Source organism: Ranitomeya variabilis, chromosome 2 (genome assembly GCF_051348905.1).
Source record: "Ranitomeya variabilis isolate aRanVar5 chromosome 2, aRanVar5.hap1, whole genome shotgun sequence".
NCBI lineage: Eukaryota > Metazoa > Chordata > Amphibia > Anura > Dendrobatidae > Ranitomeya > Ranitomeya variabilis.
This window is the reverse complement of record NC_135233.1, coordinates 171292985-171318775: the sequence shown is the minus strand read 5'-3', so window position 1 is coordinate 171318775 and position 25791 is coordinate 171292985. Positions and strand designations below refer to the sequence as shown.

The following is a 25791-nucleotide window of genomic DNA, read 5'->3' as shown; positions in this document are numbered from 1 at the left end:
ATTACACGTTAAAAAGAAATAATTCAGTCCGAGTACCAGCAGATAAGGAATACATTTAACTCTTCTATTTGTACTATAGTTGATTATTTGATTCTCCTTACAGAGATCCAGCTGCTGTAGGGGGGTCTTACTAGCATTTTACATGGGGGAAGTATGCAACTAAGCTCTCCTCCAGGAGGACCCCTTATTAAAAAATAAAAAAAGAACACACTACATGGGTTATCTTATGAAAGGTGCTTAGTGCCACACACAACTCTATGAAGCAAGCGGAAAAGACTCACCTGATGAAGGCACGTAGGAAGCATTCGACCATCAGTTTGTTCAAACCCATCTCGAATTTGGGAAAACAAGGAGTCTCGCAGCTGCTTTTGATTCTTGCATTTCGGGCTAACCTGCGAGTCAAGTGTGGCCATGTCCTGAGCAGAGTCCACACACTTGCTTTCTTCTGAAACATCTATATCTGCTGATGCTGAAAACCCTGAAACATTAAATTACACAAATTAGAAAATGGATAATGGCATTATAATGGTGCATGGTTTTACATGAGTGCTTTGTGCATTTTCTGGCGTTCACCACCAACATAAGTTACTACAAAAGATTTGGGCTATGTGCACACGTTCAGAAAAGCTTGCAGAATTTTCCTGAGCAAATCCGGACTACATTCGCAGGAAATCCGCTCACGTTTTTTTTTTTGCGGATTTTTCCGGAGGTTCCCAATGCAATATTATAGCGGAAAACCGCCGAAAAAAAACCGCTGGTGCTCTATGGATAGGTTGACTGTATAGGAAGTGAGCTATTCCAGGCATATATACAAAACAAAAAGCTTCAATGCAGTGTGAATAGTGACCATAGATTTGTTTCCTTGGCTGGTTTTACACACCATTGAAATACAGAACGTACTTGGATCAGAAGCCAGAGCTCAAACAAAGACTTTCCCAATCTACTGTGGCATGTAAAAGTTTGGGAACCCCCAGTTAAATTACTATGTACTATGTAGGGTGCACAAACTTTTACATCAGCCCATTTTCCTTGTTGTAATTTTTAAATTGTAAAAGATGACTATATATATATATATATATATATATATATATATATATATATATATAGGTCTGTGAGATTCCTGGGTCGTCTTGCATGCACTGCTATTTTGAGGTCTAGCCACAGATTTTCAATGATGTTCAGATCAGGGGACTGTGAGGGCCATTGTAAATCCTTCAGCTTGCGCCTTTTGAGGTAGTCTATTGTGGATTTTGAAGTGTGTTTAGGATCATTATCCATTTGTAGAAGCCATCCTCTTTTCAACCTCAGCTATTTTACAGATAATGCTATGTTTGCATGAAGAATTTATTGAAATTTAATTTATTCCATTCTTCCCTCAGACTGTGAAATGTTCCCCGTGCCATTGGCTGCAACACAACCCAAAGCATGATCCACCCCCAATGCTTAATAGTTGGAGAGATGTTCTTTTTCTGAAATTCTCTCCCCTATTTTCACCAGACATAACTTTGATCATTGTGGTCAAAAAGCTCTATTTTAACTTCAGCAGTTCACAGGACTTGGTTCCAAAATGCATCAGTCTCGTTTAGATGTTCTTTTGCATACTTCTGATGCTGAATTTTATGGTGAGGTGAGGGATACAGGAGAGGTTTTCTTCTGATGACTCTTCCATGAAGACAATATTTGTGCAAGTGTCTCTGAACAGTAGCACAATGTACCACAACTCCAGAGTTTGCTAAATCTTTCTGAAAGTCTTTTGCAGTCAAGCAGGGTTGGGATTTGCCTCTCTAGCAATCCTATGAGAGACTCTCACTGAAATTTTGCTTGGACTTCCAGACCTTATCTTGAACTCCACTGTTCCTGTTAACTGCCATTTCTTAATTACCGTATATACTCATGTATAAGTCGACCCAAGTATAAGCTGAAGCACCTAATTTTGCCTCGAAAAATTGGGAAAACTTATTGACTAAAGTATAAGCTGGGTATGCATTGTCCCCAATCCCTATTCTGGTATGCATGGCTCCTTATTCCCATCCTTGTCTGCATGGCTCCTTAATCCCATCCTTGTCTGCATGGCTCCTTATTCCCATCCTTGTCTGCATGGCTCCTTATTCCCATCCTTGTCTGCATGGCCCCTTATTCCCATCCTTGTCTGCATGGCTCCTTATTCCCATCCTTGTCTGCATGGCTCCTTATTCCCATCCTTGTCTGCATGGCTCCTTATTCCCATCCTTGTCTGCATGGCTCCTTATTCCCATCCTTGTCTGCATGGCTCCTTATTCCCATCCTTGTCTGCATGGCTCCTTATTCCCATCCTTGTCTGCATGGCTCCTTATCCCCATCCTTGTCTGCATGGCTCCTTATCCCCATCCTTTTCTGTATGGCTCCTTATCCCTATCCTTTATGTATGAAAAAAGCATGAAAAAAAACAAAAAAAACAACTTCCTACTTACCATATATACTCGAGTATAAGCCGAGACCCCTAATTTTGCCACAAAAAACTGGGAAAACTTAGTGACTAGAGTATAAGCCTAGGGTGGGAAATGCAGCAGCTACTGGTAAATTTAAAAAATAAAAGTAGATACCAATAAAGGTAAAATTAATTGAGACATCAGTAGGTTAAGTGTTTTGGAATATCCACATTGAATCAGGAGCCCCATAAGCTGCTCCATACAAAATATGCCCCATAAAATGCTCTATAAAGTTAACGATGGGCCCCGTAAGATGCTTCATACAAAAATATGCCCCATATAATGCTGCACAAAGGTTGATTATGGCCCCATAAGATGCTCCATAGAAACATTTGCCCCATATAATGCTGCATAAAAGGTTGATTATGGCCCCATAAGATGCTCCATAGAATATTATGCTCCATATGCTGCGAAAAAAAAAAAATTACATACTCATCTCTTGTCCTGAGCAGGCGGGTACATCGGCACTTGCGATATTCACCTGTCCCCGCTCAGACAGAGTGCGGCGCACACACTAAACATGTCATCGCACCCTCTGACCTGAACGTCACAGCCAGAGGACGCGGAAGACTGAGCCCGGCGGTGGAACGGGGACAGGTGAATATCGCAATGCTCACCCTTCCCCGTCATACTCACCCTCCCGGCGTGGTCCCTGGCAGCTTCTCCGATGCGATGGTCTCCGGGTGCCGGCAGCTCTTCCTGTACTCAGCGGTCACTGGTACCACTCATTAAAGTAATGAATATGCGCTCCACCCCTATGGGAGTGGAGTCGCGTCCATATTCATTACTTTCATGAGCGGTACCACGTGACCGCTGAACACAGGAAGACCTGCCGGCGCCCGGAGATCATCGGAGAAACAGGGAGGTGCAGAGACCGTGCCGGGAGGGTGAGTATGATGTGACAGCTGCAACTCCTCCTCCCCCGCCGACCCCCCCCGAGTATAAGCCGAGCTTCTAGTAGGTGCTGCAGCCGGGCGATCACGTGTCACCGCTCATTAAGTTAATGAATATTCACCTCTCTACTCTCATAGGCATGGAGTGGAATGAATATTCATTCCCTTAATGAGAAGTGACACGTGATCGCCTGGCTGCAGGAGCTGCTGTGACAATGACCTGGGACAATGACCCGTGTATAAGCCAAGGGGGGCATTTTAAGCACACAAAAAAATGTGCTGAAAGACTCAGCTTATACATGAGTATATACGGTATGTTTCGAACTGAAGAAAGGGCAACTTGCAAAATGCTTTGCTATCTTCTTATGAGCTTCTCCTGCTTTATGGGCCTCCACCATTTTCATTTTCAGAGCAGCTGCTTAGAAGAACTCATGGCTGCTGTTTTTTGGTACAAGATTAGAGGAGGCTGGGTTTTTATAAAGCTGGGAAATTTGCATCACCTGACCTTTCCTAACGATGATAGTGTCACGCTGTGACGGTCTTCAGTAAGGAAAGGGGGCCTCAAACTGTCCCTGGAACTGGAACCACACCGATCCCTGTCCTGGAGGTACTCTTGAAGGTATGCATGCTACAGAAATGTAAGGTAAACAAGAAACAAAAACAAAACAGAGATAACAGAAAACCTATACAAAAGCACTGACCAACAGGGATGGGGATAGGGACTGGGAGGAATAACTAAACTAAATGGGAACAGGGACCAGGAGATAAACACACACTACAGCAAACCACAGAACACTACCACAACAACTCTACTCCAACCACTTAGCTTTAGCACACAGCTCAGGAAGATTAATCTTTCACCGGCAGTTATGTCAGTGGCATAACTAGAGTCTGATGAGCACCAGTGCAAATTTTGGACCTGGACCCATTACCCCGCATGTTTTTCAGATGTATGGGGCCTTGTAGCATTCTAAATACTAAGGACATACTTGTTGCCCTCCTCCATTAAGTAGTATTGTTCGCCATCCTGGTATATATGTGCCATCCTGGTAGATATGTCCCACTTTTCTTCCATTGCTCTTTAAAACATAAAAAAATAAACCATTCTACTCATCTTCCCTCTACTCCCACGCCACACAATGTTCTCTTCTGTAGTGACGGGCAGTGCATGACAACACTGCCATGCGCCCTAGTCACGGGCACGCTGACATCAGCAGACAGTCTCTGTGCGGCCACCCACCTTGTGAATCCCAGCCCCGCAGTGTGTTATGCATTATGCAGAGTGCGGGGCTGGGATTCACAAGCAGGGCCAGAGCTCACTGCGCCTGCACCAGACAGTACTACACAGCGCAGGCGCCGGATTTCATGCGAAAACAGCGCGATGGGGGCGGCGCCCGGCGCCCCTGAAGATTTGAGTGACAGCAGTGTGGCGTTTCAAGCAGGGGGGTGAGGACCCGCCTCCCTGGCGAAAGACAGGTATGTTGGAGAAGTTATAAAAAGCTTTATTTTGGGAATACATGCACCAAAAACTAAAAGAGCCACCTTGTTAGAATGCAGCATTACTGCTGCACAAGGTGGCTCTTTTAGTTTATAATGGCTGGAGGGGGTGACAGTGTCCCTTTAAGGTGCCTGGTGCTCGGGGTCCGTTTGTATAATTGTGCTGGTAGCGTGCTGTGTCGCTTCTGGGTATTCACAAGCGCTGAGCCTCCATACCGCGCATACTGTTGGTGACCACCAGCCGCATTCTAAGGACAAAATAGTCAAATTATACAAACGGACCCCGAGCACCAGGCACCTAAAATTTTACTTTGAGACACTACTGCTTAAGGAGCAAAAACCCACACTACTGAACCAGATTGTTCTGAGGAAGGTCCAGTTTGGACTGAAAACGTTCGACAAGATTTTTTTTATTGTCTGGATGCGTAATAAATGAACACACCATTTCAACAACATCTGCGTGCCAAGTTATTTTGAATATTTGCTACGACGGGCTGGATACCCTACTTGAGCACCAACAACGATACAACACAGAGTGCTGTGTTTTTTCATATGCTTCTAGTAACATGGCCCAGTCACCAAAGTACACATAAAGCTGCCAGTCAGTGATGTGGGTGGTGTTACATACGGCTCAGCAATAAGAAAACTGATCGATATGCATCAAAACTGCAGCAAACAGCCCAGTAAGTGATACATGGCAGGTATCAGGGTCTCTGCTTCATTATTATGAGGCTCTCAGATGAGTTAGTAAAAACCTGGGCACAGATTGTCTGTAAACTTTGTGCAAGGCTTTTCTTTCCAGGACTTTGTTAAACTCAAAATCAATAGGGAAAATCCATAGAAAACAGTTGATCCTCATAATGGAGTACAAGAAGAATGGTGTGCCCTCAGGTCTGAAGTGTGAGGTGCAGGTGGAACGGACTGTAGTCCCAGAAATGTGAGGTATAATTCACCACACACTCTTTTGTAAGTTTGCAAAAGTATTCATCAAAATGTAATTCAAAATTAAATATATAAAAAAAAGCCACAAGCAATGGAGTTCAAAATAATACAATCTGACTGAAACCCAACGTTTCCACCCTCCCGGGTCTTACTCCTGCTGCATGCCAAGCAGGGCATGGAGCGCCGCTCTACAGCCGCCACTCACTCAGGTCTCTTCACACCCCACTCTCCTCCTGCCTCTCGCTATCTTTACCTCTGTAACCAAGTAACCCCATGAGTAAGACCCGGGAGGGTGGAAACGTTGGGTTTCAGTCAGATTGTATTATTTTGAACTCCATTGCTCGTGGCCTTTTTTGATATATATAATTTTGAATACATTTTGATGAACACTTATGCAAACTTACGAAAGAGTGTGCGGTGAATTATACCTCGTACCTCATCATGGACTGACAGGATTTAAAATCTGCATATCTTGATTTTTTTCCATAGTGTGTGGTTGAGATCTGTCCAACTCTCATCTAACTTACTGCTACTGTATTCTACTGCAAATGTGGATGGAAAATCTGCAGCAATTCCTGTGTGAATCTAGCCTTACATGAAAACCAACTGACTAAAAGGTAAAGAGCACAACAGAGCAAAAAAGGTAAGATTTTACCTGTGGATTTCCCATTCTGAGACTTCTTATTTCTGTTATTGCGTCTCCCGGCCACACGCTTCCCTTTAGTGGAGACCCCGTCCTTGCCTGCCTCAGGGGCCGAGGCCAAGCTTTCTCCCAGCGTACGATCCTCCTCACAGGTCTGCCTGCAGCTCAGCTGACCACACATCAGGTTGCAGTTCTCATTATTATTGATGCTGTCCTGGGCGTCCCTAGTGTGAATACCTGCGCTCCCGGCCAACGGCTGCTCTCTACTGAAGCTGTTCTCATTCAGGTCAGCGGCCATCTGAAGAGAGATCTGGTCTGGTTCAGCACTGGGACAATCCCCCGAGCCATCCTCCGCAAGGGTCTGCACGTCTGTTTGTGGGGTTTCCTCCGTGTTCATCATGGCAAGCATTAGACCATGTCAACCATGCCTAAAAGTTTAATGAGAAGAAATGACAATTAATGAGGTCATAGCAGATCTAAAGTAGCACAAGCATTGGCAGTCGCTGAAATCAGGTGACAATTGTATGTGACGTACGATGTGACTGGCATGCGGTTTTTACTGTGGTGGCTGTACCTTAGCTTCTATTGTGTGCACATGTCAGTATTGGCTCTTCTATATGCACATGCTTTTGGTTTTCACAAAATTAAAAGGGACTCTATAAGCAGGGTTTTGTTATGTAATCTGAGAGCAGCATAATATAGGTGCGGAGAACCTGATTCCAGTTATGAGTCACTTACTAGGCTGCTTCAATAAAATCAGACTAGTAAGTGATGGAAAAATAAGTCCAAACATCCACAACAATAACTGCACATCATAGCTACAGGGATAACCACTGTGGACTTTGTGGCTGTTCAGCTATGGAATTTAAAAAAAGATGTATGGGCACAGCTGAAAAGTCCTGGATAAAAAAAGGAACCGAGAGCTTGCATTTTATCCTACTTATTTCTCTCAGGAGGAAAGAATAAGTGACGACAAAGGAGTCCAGATACTGCCGTGCACATGGCTGAAAGAGCATGCGGCACATTAATATAGAAATTGTCCACTTCATTTCTACTGATGACCAATCCTTAGCATAGGATATAGGAGCAGTGGGAGTCTGAAAACCGGCAACCCCCCCGATCAGCTGTCAGCTCTGTGGTCACATGTAAAGAATACAAAAAGGAACACTGCAGCTCAATCACAGGAGTTAGTGGCCGAACACTGCAGCTCAGTCACAGGAGTTAGTGGCCGAACACTGCAGCTCAGTCACAGGAGTTAGTGGCCGAACACTGCAGCTCAGTCACAGGAGTTAGTGGCCGAACACTGCAGCTCAGTCACAGGAGTTAGTGGCCGAACACTGCAGCTCAATCACAGGAGTTAGTGGCCGAACACTGCAGCTCAGTCACAGGAGTTAGAGACCGAACACTGCAGCTCAATCACAGGAGTTAGTGGCCGAACACTGCAGCTCAGTCACAGGAGTTAGTGGCCGAACACTGCAGCTCAGTCACAGGAGTTAGTGGCCGAACACTGCAGCTCAGTCACAGGAGTTAGTGGCCGAACACTGCAGCTCAGTCACAGGAGTTAGTGGCCGAACACTGCAGCTCAGTCACAGGAGTTAGTGGCCGAACACTGCAGCTCAATCACAGGAGTTAGTGGCTGAACACTGCAGCTCAGTCACAGGAGTTAGAGACCGAACACTGCAGCTCAGTCACAGGAGTTAGTGGCCGAACACTGCAGCTCAGTCACAGGAGTTAGAGACCGAACACTGCAGCTCAATCACAGGAGTTAGTGGCCGAACACTGCAGCTCAGTCACAGGAGTTAGTGGCCGAACACTGCAGCTCAGTCACAGGAGTTAGTGGCCGAACACTGCAGCTCAGTCACAGGAGTTAGTGGCCGAACACTGCAGCTCAGTCACAGGAGTTAGTGGCCGAACACTGCAGCTCAGTCACAGGAGTTAGTGGCCGAACACTGCAGCTCAATCACAGGAGTTAGTGGCTGAACACTGCAGCTCAGTCACAGGAGTTAGTGGCCGAACACTGCAGCTCAGTCACAGGAGTTAGTGGCCGAACACTGCAGCTCAGTCACAGGAGTTAGTGGCCGAACACTGCAGCTCAGTCACAGGAGTTAGTGGCCAAACACTGCAGCTCAATCACAGGAGTTAGTGGCCGAACACAGCAGCTCAGTCACAGGAGTTAGAGACCGAACACTGCAGCTCAATCACAGGAGTTAGTGGCCGAACACTGCAGCTCAGTCACAGGAGTTAGTGGCCGAACACTGCAGCTCAGTCACAGGAGTTAGTGGCCGAACACTGCAGCTCAGTTACAGGAGTTAGTGGCCGAACACTGCAGCTCAGTCACAGGAGTTAGTGGCCGAACACTGCAGCTCAGTCACAGGAGTTAGTGGCCAAACACTGCAGCTCAATCACAGGAGTTAGTGGCCGAACACTGCAGCTCAATCACAGGAGTTAGTGGCCGAACACTGCAGCTCAGTCACAGGAGTTAGTGGCCGAACACTGCAGCTCAATCACAGGAGTTAGTGGCCGAACACTGCAGCTCAATCACAGGAGTTAGTGGCCGAACACTGCAGCTCAGTCACAGGAGTTAGTGGCCGAACACTGCAGCTCAGTCACAGGAGTTAGTGGCCGAACACTGCAGCTCAATGACAGGAGTCAGTGGCCGAACACTGCAGTTCAATTACAGGAGTTAGTGGTCGCTGCTAGGCACGGACATCAGATCTTAAGGCCACATTCACATGTTCAGAACTTGTAAGTCAACGCCAGGAGTGGGTGAGAAATACAGAAGTGGTGACGTGTTTCAATTATACTTTTCCTCTGATTGTTCCACTCCTGCTTTTCTCCATTTCTTTTAAAACTGGTTGTCCACTTCTTGCCCAACTCCTTTCCCAATACCTATGTTCCCCCCTTGTAAAATAACAGTTCTATTCACTTAGTGGTGCAGGCGCCATTCCAGGTGTCAGCACGGATCTCCCGGGTGCCCTGAGAGCCCTGCAGCCAATCACCGGCCACCTCACTCCCCTCCTTCAGATAAATCAGACAACCAGAGGAACTGAGCGCTGCAGCAATCCCCCTTCCAGCTACTATACAGTCAAATTATATTCCAAGCGGTCCCTCCAATGTCAGCGGGCGCTCGGGTTTCTACAGGCCACTCCAGGGCCGTGCAAACATCTAAGCACATTACTGATGGGGAAGAAGAAGCCATGACACAAAGCATGGTCCTGTCACAGTAGAAAGCGGCCTTCATCTGGCTGTTACAGCCCTGTGAGCGCAGACGCCATCTTCCTCATCAGTGAGATCTTCGGCACCTGTAAGGTTAGGTTCACGTGTCGGACAGTTACTCATCTGGATTTCACGATAGAAAATCTCTAATGCACAGCGCAAAATCCACACCTTGTTCTGCATGGATTTGTCATCATATATTAACATAGCCTTAAAAAGGAATCTGTAACCAGGGTTTTACTACTCCATATGAGAGCAGCAGGGGCAGAGCCCCCAATTTTAGCGATGTGTCACTTACTACGCTGCTTGCTGAAGTTTTGATAAATACACTTATCTGCTGCAGATCTAGCAGCTCTCTGAATGCTGAGCTCTGTATAACCCCGCCCATACCAATGATTGACAGCTGTGTACACTGATAAATCAGCGATTTAAACAAAAGTACCGCAAGTACCCTGGTAAGTGATGCATTGCTGAAATCAGGTTCTCTGCCCCTACATTAAGCTGCTCTCAGTTTGGTGGCAAAGACCTGATGATGGATTCCCTTTAAGACAACAGCACCCTCCTTGTGCACAGACACCCCTGCTGCTGAACTGGGATCTCCAGGCCCCCCATGGGTTGCATGCTACAGAGAAGACGTACAGACACAAGCAGGCGATTCACTGCTGCACGGATCCTGGACATTCCTGCTCTTTATATGCCATATACATGAGCTGTAATGCTGCCAAGGCCCAGGGGCTTAGGAGGGGAGCAGCTTCTGTCCAGCAGGCACTGCGCTGTGAACTCTTATAGACTCCTGTGTGTTAATGACTGGAAAAGGACGTGCCATCTGGGTTCTCTCAAAAGCAAAGCCCTAAATCCCATTAGTGGGCAAAGGAAAGGAGTGAAAACTGCAGACAATACCTTATGTGAAGGGAATTTGTCACAAGGTTTTTCAGGTTTTTTTTTGCCACCTAATCTAAGAACAGCATACTGCAGAGATAGAGACCTTGATTCCAGCGATGTCACTTACTGCTTAATTTTTCTTTTTTTAATCACTGTTTTATAAGCAGATTATCACTTTAGGACTAGTTAGCCTGCTGCCAGGTAGTCCAACTAAGTTACATAGTTACATAGTTATTAAGGTTGAAGGTAGACTGTAAGTCCATCTAGTTCAACCCATAGCCTAACCTAACATGCCCTAACATGTTGATCCAGAGGAAGGCAAAAAAAAACCATGTGGCAAAGAGTAACTCCACCATGGGGAAAAAAATTCCTTCCCGACTCCACATACGGCAATCAGACTAGTTCCCTGGATCAACGCCTTATCAAGGAATCTAGTGTATATACCCTGTAACATTATACTTTTCCAGAAAGGCATCCAGTCCCCTCTTAAATTGAAGCAATGAGTCACTCATTACAACATCATACGGCAGAGAGTTCCATAGTCTCACTGCTCTTACAGTAAAGAATCCGCGTCTGTTATTATGCTTAAACCTTCTTTCCTCCAGACGTAGAGGATGCCCCCTTGTCCCTGTCTCAGGTCTATGATTAAAAAGATCATCAGAAAGGTCTTTGTACTGTCCCCTCATATATTTATACATTAAAATAAGATCACCCCTTAGTCTTCGTTTTTCCAAACGTCCCCACCCCTGATTGGCAGAGTTCACTGTACACTGTGCATAGGCCAATCATAGGTGTGGGTGGGGTTATACAGAGCTCAGCACTCAGAGAGCAGCTAGATCTGCAGCAGATACAAACAGTTTTAATCAAAACTGCAGCCCCAGTGAAGGGATACATGGCTGGAATCAGGGTATCTGTCCCTGTGAAGAATATTGGAGATATAATTCCATGTCAATCATCTGTATACTATTGGGCCTGGACTTATAATTAAACACCCTTTCAGCCTGTGCTGTGGAAACATGACACTTGGCCAGCTCAATCAACAACGGAGTCACACTCCCACCAGCAGCGGGTATGGAACCTTCTACAGGAAGACCTCCCGGAGGCTTGAGCCCTTTGTTCAGCCAGCTATGATTTCTTAAAGGAGTTATGGAAATATTATACGTCCTAGTTGTGTATCATATATATTTGACACCCTCAGACCAGGGCAAACATCTGACGGGATCTCCAATCCTATCTGGCACAGGAAGGGAGATACATAGAACAGCCGCTAGCAGCTAGGTAGCAAAATTGGGTTTAGTCTCTATAAGTAGCAGGGGCCCGGTCGGATCCGATGGCACCAGAACCGCTGCCCTAGGAAAGCCCAGACAGGAGTTATGATATTTCACAGGTTTTGGAAGAATTAGGAAAAAAACATACAGAAAAACCCTAAAAAACGTTCCTTTATTAAATACTCTTTAAAGGGAACCTGTCACCCCGTTTTTTCGGTATGAGATAAAAATACTGTTAAATAGGGCCTGAGCTGTGCATTACAATAGTGTAGTTTGTGGACCCCAATTCCCCACCTATGCTGCCGAAATACGTTACCAAAGTAGTCGTTTTCGCCTGTCAATCAGGCTGGTCAGGTCAAAAGGGCGTGGTGTCTTCCCCCAGATTTTGCGTAGTTTTCCGTTGGTGGCGTAGTGGTGTGCGCATGCCCAAGGTCCGGAATCCTCTGCCAGGGTATTTAAAAGAGCGCGCTGTTCGTTATTTCATTGGTGATCGGTGGGCGCGGCCATCTTCCTTTGGCCGCGCGTGCGCAGAAGCGGCGCTCTGCTGGCCGCGGCGCTCTGCTGGCCGCGGCTTCAGGAAAATGGCTGCGGGATGCCGCGCGTGCGCAGATGGATATCGCGGCGGCCATTTTCCTGAAGCCGCGGCCAGCAGAGCGCCGCGGCCAGCAGAGCGCCGCTTCTGCGCACGCGCGGCCAAAGGAAGATGGCCGCGCCCACCGATCACCAATGAAATAACGAACAGCGCGCTCTTTTAAATACCCTGGCAGAGGATTCCGGACCTTGGGCATGCGCACACCACTACGCCACCAACGGAAAACTACGCAAAATCTGGGGGAAGACACCACGCCCTTTTGACCAGACCAGCCTGATTGACAGGCGAAAACGACTACTTTGGTAACGTATTTCGGCAGCATAGATGGGGAATCGGGGTCCACAAACTACACTATTGTAATGCACAGCTCAGGCCCTATTTAACAGTATTTTTATCTCATACCGAAAAAACGGGGTGACAGGTTCCCTTTAAAAAAATTGAAAACAGTCCAAAAAACAAATAAATACAAAAGCACCTTTCAATCCTTAGGACCAAGGCTGGTGTATATTAATATATACACACTTACACAGGGATTTTAGGAAAAAATATTATTCCTATCGTGTCCCTACCAGGACGGTAATAATCTGGTAGCCTTCCTTCGTCAGTAAGCCTTTGCAGGTGTTTTTTGTTAAGTATTCTAATTTATTGAGATAATGACTTTTGGGTTTTCATTGGCTGCAAGCCATAATCATCAATATTAACAGAAATAAACACCTGAAATAGATCACTCTGTAATGACTCTATATAATGAGTTTCACTTTTTGCACTGAAGAACTGAAATAAATTAACTTTTTGATGATATTCTAATTTTGTGAGAAGCATTTGTATCTCCAAACCTCCAGGGAAGGAGATTTAGGATCAGCCCAGAGGGCAGGAGGGGGAGTGACCCATAGGGTTATAGGCCTGTGTGAAGCATTTCCCCTGGCGTTTTCTCTGGGAAGTCGCGAGGACATCGTGTGAGGACAAGTGACATCCAGAGGGCACCATAGCCTCCCCTGCAAGCCAGGCTTTTCATCTAACTGGTAACTAACCATATGTTCTGCCTATACCCTTTGTCCTACCACTATTGTATTTGCATATCTGACCATTAGGGTAAGTTCACACAGGGCGTTTTTGCTGCGTTTTTCTCATGCACACAGATTTGTTTTTTTGTGTGATCAGTATGTTGTCTTTGCTGCGTTTTTTGGACATAGAGCTTGTGACTTATTTCAGCGTTTTTGCTGCGTTTTTTCACCTACTGACTTGAATGGGTGTTGAAAAAAACGCAGCAAAAATGCAGGTATCGTTATTTGCTGTGTTTTTGCTGCTGAAAATCCAATAACATTAGCAAGAACAAAGAGAAAAAAAAACGCACCAAAAAAACACCAAATACGCAACAAAAAACGCACCTAAACCTGCGTTTTTGACGCAGATTCTTTCCTGCCAATAAGATCAGGTTTTGCTGCAGAAAAAAAAAAGCAGCAAAACGCCCCTTGTGAACTTACCCTTACAGGTGTAAAACCATTGTGTATATATTGTGTATTATCTAGTGTTCCCTTAAAGCGATTAAATATATAATATAACCGTGGGCTGCTGTTTTCTCTCGATCCATGAACCCACGCGTCCATTTCTCGGCCTAATCACATGCTACATTGGTTTCTGGCCCGATATAACCCGGTTAACTGACCAGGCGCATATATTAAATGAGGAACTGGTGGCCGTAAATCGGGCTGATAAGGTTCTGTTTCACTGGGGCCTCTCAGCTTCTCAGGATTGTGGGCGAGTGTGGTGCCACGTCAGTGACTGCGTGAGCCACCTTCTCGCTCCCCAGGTCCCTGTGGACAGGGGTGGGGTCTGTGTAAAACTGTGCCAAGCTGACCTTTTGTGTCCCTAGGGGGAGATGAACCTCACGTTGGTTCACGAGGGGAGGTCTTGCCACGTGATCCCGCTGATGTAATATTGACTTCAGACGAGGTGGCGCGGTGTGGCTCGCTCAGCGTCCCTATATCATGCCACTCTCACCTTGTCACAGATTCCATTTAACAGACTTTAAAGAGGACCTTTTACCAAATTTTTCATGTTCTACTGAATTTTTTTTTTTTTACATAGTGTGTTAGGTCCAAGAGGGTGTTATCAGTGTTTTCACTGGGGGGACATTTACTTCTTCTCCCTGTATGATGCCAGTTAATCGTAAGCAAAACTATAGTAATTAACCCCTTAATGACCACCAATATGTCTTTTTACTGACCTTCAATATAAAAGCATGGCATTCCTCAATGAGTGCAAATGCAGCAGCTGTCGGCTGTACACTATAACTAACACCATGCCGCATCGACGACAATCGGTGTTGGCACCAACCATGGCTGTTTAACCCCTGCTGTCAATAGTTACTATGACATCTAGATGGTTAACAGAGTGTGGGGGCTCCCTCTTTAACCCTATTGGCACCCTGAAATCGAGTGTGGTCCTGATGTTTGCCATGGCAATTCCCAAACAAACAATGGCCTTAGAGTCTGCTGGCTATAGTGGCCTGTTCACAAGATAGCATTTAGGTGGTAAAAGTTACATTTTTCTTTCCCGCCATGCCACTTTGCAATAATTCCAGAAAATCACCTGAAGGGTTAAAGTACCTGACAGCAGTTTTGAATACGCTGAGGGGGGCGGTTTATAAAATGATATCACTTTTGGGGGGTTTGCAATATATAGGACCCTAAAAGTCACTTCCAACCTGAACAGGTATCTAAAAAATATTTTACAATTGGTGCTGATGTAAAGCAGGCATGATGTTATTTATTAACTACCGTATGTCGTGTTGTGTGATTATCCGGATTAAAGGGATCAAAGTTCGAAAATTGCACATTTTTTAAAAAAAATTGTCAAATTTCTGATATTTTTAGCAATAAATGCAAAACATATCATCATAAACTTACCATTAACATAAATTATAATGTGTCACGGGGGGTAAAAAAAAAAAAGTCTAATTCACTGGGATATGTTGAAGCATTCCAGAATTATTGCCACATGAAATAACAGATCAGATTTGAAAAATCTAGCCTGGTCACTAAGAGGTTAAATAGAACTTTTAATTAAAATGGGCACGATTAGCAATAAATACCTAACATAGAATCACAAAGTCTCCAAGGCTACGCCTAGGTGTCCCTGGTGGCCTAGGGATGCTGCAACGGAAAGGCGAAATTAAAAAAAATAAAAAGAAAGCATCTTCCGCTCTGCAGCCGTTATTCCATCCAGAGAAACATGACAAATGTAGGGAAAGGTTCTCTTTAATAGCCAACATGTAACAATATATGCGGCATACGATGGAGGCTTATGTCTATGTCGCCTACCAAGGAGGTGAGCAGGAATGAGGCTGACACCATGTGCATACATGCAGCGCTACCAAGATCCAATGGAGCCCTATAAATGGGCCCTAAACCATAGTCCTGCAGAATTACACAGGCTGACCAGCCCTTTCACTCACCAGGGATTTCCGTAGTCATTTTCTATAAGTAGGGTGTGTGGTTGTATCATGGTTCCATTGTTTATACAGACTTAGCAACTAAATCACAAGGCAGAAAACGCTATTCAGGCTGAGCCTTATTAGAGACTATCTTTAGTGCTGGAGGCAAGGGTGTTCCTCTACCGCAGGAGTCGCTCAGCCGAATGGAAATACTCGGAAATGTAATGACATCAGCACAAAATAAAACCAGTCAAGACTTCTTCAATGAATATTAATAAGAAGGTTTGAAGTTCATCGCTCCAGATGACGAGTAAGCCACGCTGGCTTTAGAATGACAATTTCTATCCTCAGACGTCTCAGCTGGGGCTGATGGAAAAGTCTTCGAGGGAGCAAGTGTCAGCCAGGATAACTGTCCAGCGGTTGCGCAGCACAGCTCATCACAATGTTGTCCCCCTACACTAGCGTTCCCCAAAGGGATATTCTGGTATTTTACTTTGATTGCCTTTCCACATCACTTTGCCACGTACTGCAGTGAGGGTGGCTTCATAGAAAAATAAGAGATCCCGTATCCCAGGCACACTGGCCCGTCTCACATATGCCAATAGGGCTGTGCTATATCTGCATACGCATTGGGGGTGTAAGCTGGCTCTCAGACACCTAGCGAATGGGAGATAAACCTGGAGTAATGCTTTAGGACATATAGGACCTAAAAGGGGTTAAATCGGCCATGACAGATTGACTGTGAGCAGCAAAAGAGTTGTGATTGGCTGCTCATCACATCTCCACCCCTGGGTATGGTTCACTTTGTAAATTGAGACCTGTTTGGATTGAGTGCCTTTGCGTAAGGACTAAGAAGTTGAACTCTATCCAGGCGGGCTAACCAACACTATTGTATGGACTTGTTGCTTAACCCCTTCACGACCTATGACAAATCAGTACATCATCGGTCATGTCCCTGGACATCGTGCGTACCCTGGAGCTGAGCCCGCATGTTTTCCTGCACATGACAGCCAAATTTCGTCAGGTGTCATGTGCCTCTAACAGCAGCGAGTGGAATAGCAATCCACCCGCGGCTGTTAACATGTGAAATGCCGCTGTCAATCTCCAAGAGCAACAGTTAAAATGACTGCACCGTCGCCGGCGCTCATAGCTGATGATCATTTTAGCTACACATAGGCAATCGGATGATGGAGACTATTGAAGCATGTGAAAAGTAAAAAAAACAAAACACTTTTTTAAAAATATATAAAAAGTTCAAATTACCCCCTTTTGGCCCATTCAAATAAAAAAAAAATAAAAAAAATTAAAAATTAAAAATACATATATTTGGTATTGCAGAGTTCAGAAATGCCCGATCTATCAATATATAAAAATAATTAATCCAAAATCGGTAAACTCTAACGAGAAAAAAAAATTAAAAGGTCAGAATTACAAGGGTTTTTTTGGTCGCTGTAACATTACCTCAGATCGCATACAAGTGAGTAGCATTGCTACAGGAATTCCATGTGCCCTCAGGTCATAAATATTTGGTTTCTGGAGTCCCGAGAACCGTTCACTGCACGGCTGCAGAAAACACGAAAATTAATGGAGAATGGAGCTCCCTCAAGATCGCACAATTTGGGTTCAAATCATTTTTATTGAAAGACCATGAAAACTTGGAAGTGGTAATTATTTAAAACATTAAATGCCGCCGCAACAAAACAAGAACCATCAATCCAGGAAGAGAAAAAAAATGGAATGGAACTAAAAACAAAAGGATTCGTTAAAGAGCAGCAATTCCACGTAACGCTAATTTTCTACCAGGGATCTCGGAGTCGGAGGCCAGGGTCAGTCTGCAGAGCACAGCGGGAGGACTTGGGGGAAACTCGAGATTGAAGATACACATAGCAAGCAGCTCTAAAAATGGGAATAATTAAAGGACTTATCCCACAAACAAAGCTCGTAACATTAATAGATCTTGCAATAAAAATAAATGGACGACTTAAGAGTGGGGAAGCTTTTATTTAAAAAGCTAAAGCTGGGCTAGGAGTAATAAGTACTTTAGTCACTTCATATATCACGTTAAACACATCTGACCAGAATTTATTAATGGGAGAGACAATGACACTACACTGTGTTCCAAATTATTATGCACAAAGAGTTTAGGAGTGATAAGGTTAGAATTTTTTTGTTTGTCATTTAAACTCATTGATGGTGATGTGTGGCTCTTTATATCACTGAAAGCAATTGCAGATACCTGTGCACATTAGTTTGGCAGGTGTGTCCAAATAAAGGCAAGACTACTTAAAAAGGCTGTTCCACATTATTAAGCAGCCTACATTTTTGGCCAAAATGGGAAAGAAAAAGGATGTGTCGGCTGCTGAGAAGCAACAAATTGTGGAGTATTTAGGTCAAGGCATGACTACAATCAACATTGCCAAGACACTTCATCGTGATCATCGCACAATCAAGAAGTATGTAGCTGATTCCCAGCACACACGTGTGCGTGCTGATAAGGAAAAATTGAGGACCCTTTCCAACAGGCAATTGCGTAAGGTTAAAAGAGCAGCTGCAAAAATGCCTGGTCATAGCAGCAGACAAGTTTTTGAAGCTGCTGGTGCCTCCAACGTCCCCAGAACAACAAGATGCAGGGTCCTTCAGAGGTTTGCAGCTGTGCGTAAGCCATCCTGTCGACCACCTCTATCCACTGCACACAAGCAGAAACGGCTCCAGTGGGCCAAACGATACATGAAGACTGACTTCCAAACTGTTTTGTTCACCGATGAGTGCTGTGCAACGCTCGATGGTCCAGATGGATGGAGTGGAGGATGGCTGGTTGATGGACACCCCATGAAAACACGGCTAAGGGGCCAACAAGGAGGAGGTGGAGTAATGTTTTGGGCTGGAATCATGGGGAGATGGTTGGCCCCTTTATGATCCCTGAAGGGGTAAAGATGAACTCCATAATCTATGTGGAGTTTCTAAAAACACTTCCTGCCATGGTTCAAGAGGAAGAACCATGCTTTCCACAGCAAGATCATTTTCATGCATGATAATGCACCGTCTCATGCTGCAAAAAACACATCTGCATCTCTGGCTGCTATGGGCATAAAAGAGGACAAACTTATGGTGTGGCCACCATCTTCCCCTGACCTCAACCCCATTGAGAACCTCTGGAGCATCATGAAAAGGAGTGTCTATGATGGCGGGAGGCAGTTCACATCTAAGCAACAGCTCTGGGAGGGTATTCTGTCCACATGCAAAACAATTGAAGCAGAAACCATCCAAAAACTGACAAATTCAATGGACGAGAGAGTTCAGAAGCTTCTTTCGAACAAGAGGTCCTATGTGCAAATGTAACATCACCTAGAATAAAGTTTTCACTTGAAAACTGTTTGATTTCATTTTGTAATAAGCTGATAATGCTTATAACTTCACAATTGGCCATTTTTTTGTTCAAAATAAAATAAAAAAGGTTGAAAACTCTGCTGTGCATAACAATTTGGAACATGCATTTTGAGTGTTTATTTTTTTTAAAGAGATACTGTTTTCATAGGCAGTTTTTTCCAAAACATTGCAATTATACTAGAATAGTAGATGACTGGAAAATAACAATGACTGCAATTCAGATAGGTAATTTAGAGAAAATATGAAGAAATATTATTTGCATAATAATTTGGAACACAGTGTATGTCTGTAGTGAGAACATTGGCTCCTTCAGAAATATGTGGGTGCCCAAAGATCAATGTACAATTTTAGCTGGGGTAGAGTGCCACCATAGAGGAGTTGTCAGCTGCCCAATGTAATACATGAAGTGGTATTATTCGTCTAATACCAGCCTGCCTGACCTGTACTCACCGCTCACCACCTGCCGCTAAACACCTTGAGCAGCGCCAGGGACTGCTCTGGACTACAGCAAAATGGCACCTGGCTCCCCCCACAGTGGTGATGCTGACATCCCAGGGGGGCAGAAGGCTCAAAAAGCAAGCGGAAAATGCGCGTCGGGTGGGGGGGATAGATGCTACCGCCCATGCGCCGTTGCCATTTTGTTGTAGTAAAGAACATAATATGAACTGCAAGCGCAGTATTTACGATAGGAGGCAGGTCACTGAAGGCTCAGTCACCCATCTTTTAAGTCTATAAGGATGAAAATGAGAACAAAGCAGAACAAAGCCCCGCCCACAGCCCCGCCCCGGAGCACGAGAATCTCATTAACTGAAAACTGCAAATACAGATTACACCACAACCACAAGACGGATTTCATCACCCCAGGTATCGTATCATTGCAATCAGTTTAACGCCAACCTGACACTGTCTGCAGTTTACTTAGCAAAATCCTGATGACAGACTCACCTTAAATATCTTGACCACCAATCATGGCCGAGGTACTGCCAAGGAGCCTGAACATGCAGCTGTAGAGCTAAACAGCTGGTACCATCAGGGAGCAAGCCCCAAGATTTAGCTTTTTTTTTTTTTTTTTTAACTTATTCTTTATATATCCTTTGAGAGGCACTTCAAATACAAAGTTATGAATGATAAAAAATATATCAGTGGGAAGGGCCGTCAGAGTGGAATTAAGGAGACAGGGAATGAAGGATGGAAGGAGAGAGGGAGAGGCAGAATTAGGGAGGTAGTGAGGAAGGGAGAAAGTGGGGCAGGAGGGAGAGATGGCAGTTTGTGCAATGATATCCCGATGAAGGTGTATGTTACATGTGAAAGTGATTGTGAACTGTATAACGCCCATAAAGGGAATCTGATGCCAGGTTTTTTGCCACGCAATCTGAGAACAGCATAATGTAGACAGAGACTCCTATTCCAGTGATGTGTAACTTACTGGGTGCTGCAGTTTAGATAAATGCAAACAAACAAGAGAAACATGCAGCCAAAAACATCCCATAAAATATAACTTTTATTAAGCAGCATTAAAACAACCAAACGAACCACAATGGTGAAATAGCTGTAAAAACAAATATTAAGCCAGTGCCACAGCTTTGCAAAGATAACATCAGCCATAAGGTGTAGATACATTACCCCCTGAGGAAGGAGCTTCCTGCTCCGAAACGCGCGTCGGGGTTCGGGTCCAGTCACTTACCTATCCTGCATAGACCTGGTAATGTATCTACACCTTATGGCTGATGTTATCTTTGCAAAGCTGTGGCACTGGCTTAATATTTGTTTTTACAGCTATGGATATTCATCATAATTTGTCCTACTAAAATGTTGTAGCAGGATTGGTGTTTCTGTTCCGGCCCGTATATAGGGTCATCTACGCTTATGCATTCCCCTACTTTTCATCATTGTGGTTCGTTTGGTTGTTTTAATGCTGCTTAATAAAAGTTATATTTTATGGGATGTTTTTGGCTACATGTTTCTCTTGTTTGTTTGGATTTAGTCTTTGGCAGCTGTTCCCTTTACGTCCTTTATGCATGTCTGCTATTTTTTACGCATTTGGCAGTTTATAATAATTTTTCCTACATTTATTTGACATGCTTGCTCCAATAACAGTATTAGTTTAGATAAATACACGGTTATCTGTTGCCGATCTAGCAGCTCTCTGAATGCTGTCCTCTGTATAACCCACCTCCATCACGGATTACCAGTTTTCTGGTACACTGTGCATAGACAGAAAGCTGCTAATTAGTGGTGAGGGTGGGGTTATACAGAGCTCATAAAGCACTGTGTGCTGTAGGGATTCATGATCCCACCTGGGACAGGAGGGTTTATATTAGTTAGATATACCCCTGTTATGATCCTAGTGGCAAGGATCGCAAACTGACCTGCTAAGTAACAGAAATCCTTAGGACAAGCTCTGGGGATGTGGGAGCTATACTGACCGCAACCCTGATTCTATCAATACACACTATAGGCAGCCGTGGAGCGTTACCTAAAATCCTAGACGCCTCGTCACAGCCTGAGAAACTAGCTACCCCTAGAGAGAAAGCAAGCCTCACTTGCCTCAGAGAAATCACCCCAAAGTTTTAGGCAGCCCCCCACAAATAATAACGGCGAGTTAAGGGGAAAACACAAACGTAGAAATGAAAACAGGTTTTTTAGCAAATGAGGCCCGCTAACACTAAATAGATAGAAGACAGCAAGGGATCTGTGCGGTCAGTATAAAATGCTATCAAAAATAATCCACGCAGAGATTACAAGAACCCCCACACCGACTCACGATGTGAGGGGCGCAACTCTGCACCCCAGAACTTCCAGCAAGCGAGAATATTACATATAAGCAAGCTGGACAGAACTCATCATATACAGAGAAACATTTTCAAGGAAATAATGAGCAAACATGAACTAGCAAGACTTAGCTTCTCAGGAGGAGACAGGTCACAAGGAAAGTCCAGAGAGATCAGAACCAGTACTGAATACAACGACAGCAGGCAAAAAGTGAAGGTCCAGGTGGAGTTAAATAGAGGCCAGACTAGCAGAAAACGAGGCAGCTGGATTCCAGCTACAGACCAGCAGTAAGCACTAAAGTCCACCAGAGGGAGCCCAAGAACAGAACTCACACAATACCACTCATGACCACAGGAGGGAGCCCGAGAACGGAATTCACAACATACCCCGACCAGTGGGTGCGACCTCGCTCTCCATACACTCCGGTCCCGGGTTGGAAACTGGCGAATTCCTGCAGAACGCTGTGAATGCGCTGTGGGGATTCATAAATCTGCAGTCACACCAGCAGACTTATTGATTGGACCGGACAACCCCTTTAAATGGCAAAATAATGGTGACATATTCCCTTTAACTCAATAGAACAGTTTATATGAAAAAGGGATTGTCTACGGTATAAAACCCATTAACACATAATGTGCATCTTCACCAGGATGCCAATGCCCTGACTGACGAGTATCTGAATTTGTGTAGACTGCATTCATCTGCTATGCTCCATACTTGCCACATGTAGATACTCGCACTAAAGGTTTATTGTTCAGCAGAACAGCTAATATATTGGCTGAGCGTCGGTGCTACAGTGAGCCGGGAATGTGTCAGGCTTCCATACAGCAGCTGAATGCAAATCCCAGGACAAGATGGCGTCTCCGCTGGTTATTGCACTCTTCTATTTGTTAGGCAAATATGGAAGGTCTCTGCTCAGATTTTTATTTCACTAACAAACACGTAGTGTGCCTGACCGTACTACAGGTCCCAGGCACCGAGAGACACAATCTGTCATTTGTAAGGCAATAAACTGAAACACAGAAAACACAAGTCCACAGCAAATTCTCCAGTATAACCCAGAGTTATTCTGTCATTCTTCCTGGAAACAGACCGATGGAACAGCTCTCTGGATATTTAATGGAAACTGAGTACGGTACCTCCTCCACTGGGCGCTGTGCCAAGGCTGTGTTGTACTTGGCCAGTGTCCGAGGAGAAAAAGAAAAAGCCCACTTATGTTATTTATTTTTTCTAAGATATAATTTGCACCTTAATTGCCAGGTAACAATGCTAAGGAACAGAGGGGCACAGAAGAAAAAGAAACTATTCCAGAATTTGTGGAGAAGTGCCAATTGGAGGAGGCTCTCAGTTTAAATTTAAAAGAAATTCATAAACTTGGAGCCTTGGAAAAGTTCCCACGCTCGAGTTCATACGAGGACATCCAGCAGAGGGCGCCTCACCGCAACTCAAGGTAACTACAGGTCATTCCCCTGCAATCCATTCATTCCTGGGGGTTTTACAGCCACCAGCACTGCTTTAGCACAGCTCCTGGTTGTAAAATGATTTAACCCCTTCAGATGGATTTACTTCATGGGACTTGACCTGAGCGTCGGAAGGTATGAGATATTGTTGTTTTTTTATTTTTACTTTGTTACACAACGAAGGTCTTCAGGTGGATTACCAGTATAATAAAATATTACAACAACCTGTGTCTTTATTTCATTAAAATACTTTTAAATAATGTGTGTGTGTATTATTAACCATTTCGTACTATTGGATTAATAATGGATAGGTGCCATAATTGACGCCTCTCCATTATTAATCTGGCTTAATGTCACCTTACAACAGCAAGGTGACATTAACCCTTCATTACCCCATATCCCACCGCTACACGGGAATGGGAAGAGAGAGGCCAAGTGCCAGAATAGGCGCATCTTCCAGATGTGCCTTTTCTGGGGATGCTGGGGGCAGATGTTTTTAGCCAGGGGGGCCAATAACCATGGTCCCTCTCTAGGCTATTAATATCTGCCCTCAGTCACTGGCTTTACCACTCTGGCGGAGAAAATTGCAAGCCCACGCCAATTTTTTCCACGATTTAACCCTTTATTTTACAAGTTACAGCGCCCAAATTTTGCACATACACACTACTAACATTAGTAGTGTGGAATATGCAAAAAAAAAGAAGGGATATGAGATGGTTTACTGTATGTAAACCATGTCTCATATCATGTCGGGTTTGTGAAGGAGAAATGAAAAGCCGGCAATTGAATTACCGGCTTTTCTCTAACACCGATGCGTATTTCTCGCAAGTCACACTGCTGGTCCGTGTGTAATCCGTATTTTTCTCGCCCCCATAGACTTTCATTGGCGATTTTTTTGCGCATTACGGTGACAAACGCAGCATGCTGCGATTTTGTACGGCCGTAGAAGACCGTATAATACGGATCGGTAAAATACGGCTGATAGGAGCTGGGCCATAGAGAATCATTGGGCCGTGTGTTATGCGTATTTTACAGGTGTATTTTCTGCGCTCATACGTCCGTAAAACTCGCCAGTGTGACGTCGGCCTCACGTAATGGAAGGCCCCCGTGCAAACCATATGGAGAAACTCACATAAATAACTTTTACAAATTTATTTCAAAATTGCAAAATAAGATATGAATAATGCACAACATTTTAATTATAATTTTTTGTGGAAAGCACCAAAACACTTTTTTTCCCCAAAATTTCAAACAAAAATATGAAAAACACACAAAGGTATATAAATCTAGAGTAAACTAGCTGCAGCTATATTTCTCTTCTAACTTTTTATTTTCAATTTCATTAGTCTTCCAAACAATTTTCACGTTTCATTGCTTCTTTAGCAAGCCTTTCATGTCACTTCGCTGTATCATGTGAGGCATTACAAGTTAATGGCAAAGGTCCTTCAAGAATAGGCGTCTCCTGTCCTTCCTCCTTGCATAGAATTCTGGATGAGTTTCTGTATAAATAATGAATGAATTCAGGGCTGCTACATCAAGCATATTTGAAAAAATTACTACAGGCCAACGTCTTGTTTGCCTCTTGCATGAATATTCTCCCACTGTCATCCATTTTGTCTACACCTCCTTTAGTCTTATTGTAATACAGGATGATTTCTGGTTTCAATTTCCTGTCATTGCTATCAATACTGCAATCTTTATGCATGGTACAGAGTAATATAACGGATTTCTCCTTCTTCGCTTTGTAAGATACCAGTGTCGCTTAGTTGTTAAAACCAAAGACACTCTCATAACGTTTTCGCTGTGGATTGTGTTTCATTGCTTTAGGAATTTCTCGTCGGTTTGGCTTCATAGTACCAACAAGTGTATCAGCTTTTTCAAGCAGAAAGTTGCCCAGCGCAACACTGGTAAAATAATTGTCCATGGTAATGTTTCTGCCTGAATTGTATATTGGTACAGCTAGTGTTTTCACAATCTCAGACACTAGATCTTTCTGTACTGGTGCATCAACTTCTTTGCCACAGTAGATAAGCCCATTTATGCCATAATAATTTGCAGAATCACACATCCAGAAGATTTTTATTCCATACTTGGCTGGTTTACTGGGCATGTATTGTATGAACTTGCAACGTCCTCTGAAGGGTACAAGTTGCTCATCATTGGTGCAATTTTTGATAAATATGTTCCAGATATAACTGATAGGGACTATTTTGTCTGTTTGGAACCTGACTGCACCAGTTCGCAAATCATCAAATTGAATGTTTCTTCTAATTTCCTCATATCTGTCCACTGCCATTGTCGCTTTATAGTGTGGATCAGAAAGCATGATGGACCC

At 44.2% G+C, this 25791-nt stretch overlaps 1 protein-coding gene across 2 annotated transcripts in view; it reads right to left on the bottom strand.

Annotated features, from left to right (window-relative positions):
- Nucleotides 1–25791, bottom strand: part of CNST (consortin, connexin sorting protein) — a 189578-nt gene that overhangs the window by 114913 nt on the left and 48874 nt on the right. Inside the window, exons 2-3 of one of the 2 annotated variants that reach the window (XM_077283170.1) lie at nucleotides 6456–6871; nucleotides 282–478 (exon numbers count right to left, since the gene is read on the bottom strand). In XM_077283170.1, coding sequence (XP_077139285.1) covers nucleotides 282–478; nucleotides 6456–6852 — 594 coding nt within the window. In that variant the 5' untranslated portion in view covers nucleotides 6853–6871. The remainder of the gene's footprint in view (nucleotides 1–281; nucleotides 479–6455; nucleotides 6872–25791) is intronic. The other variant, XM_077283169.1, reaches the window with a different exon arrangement.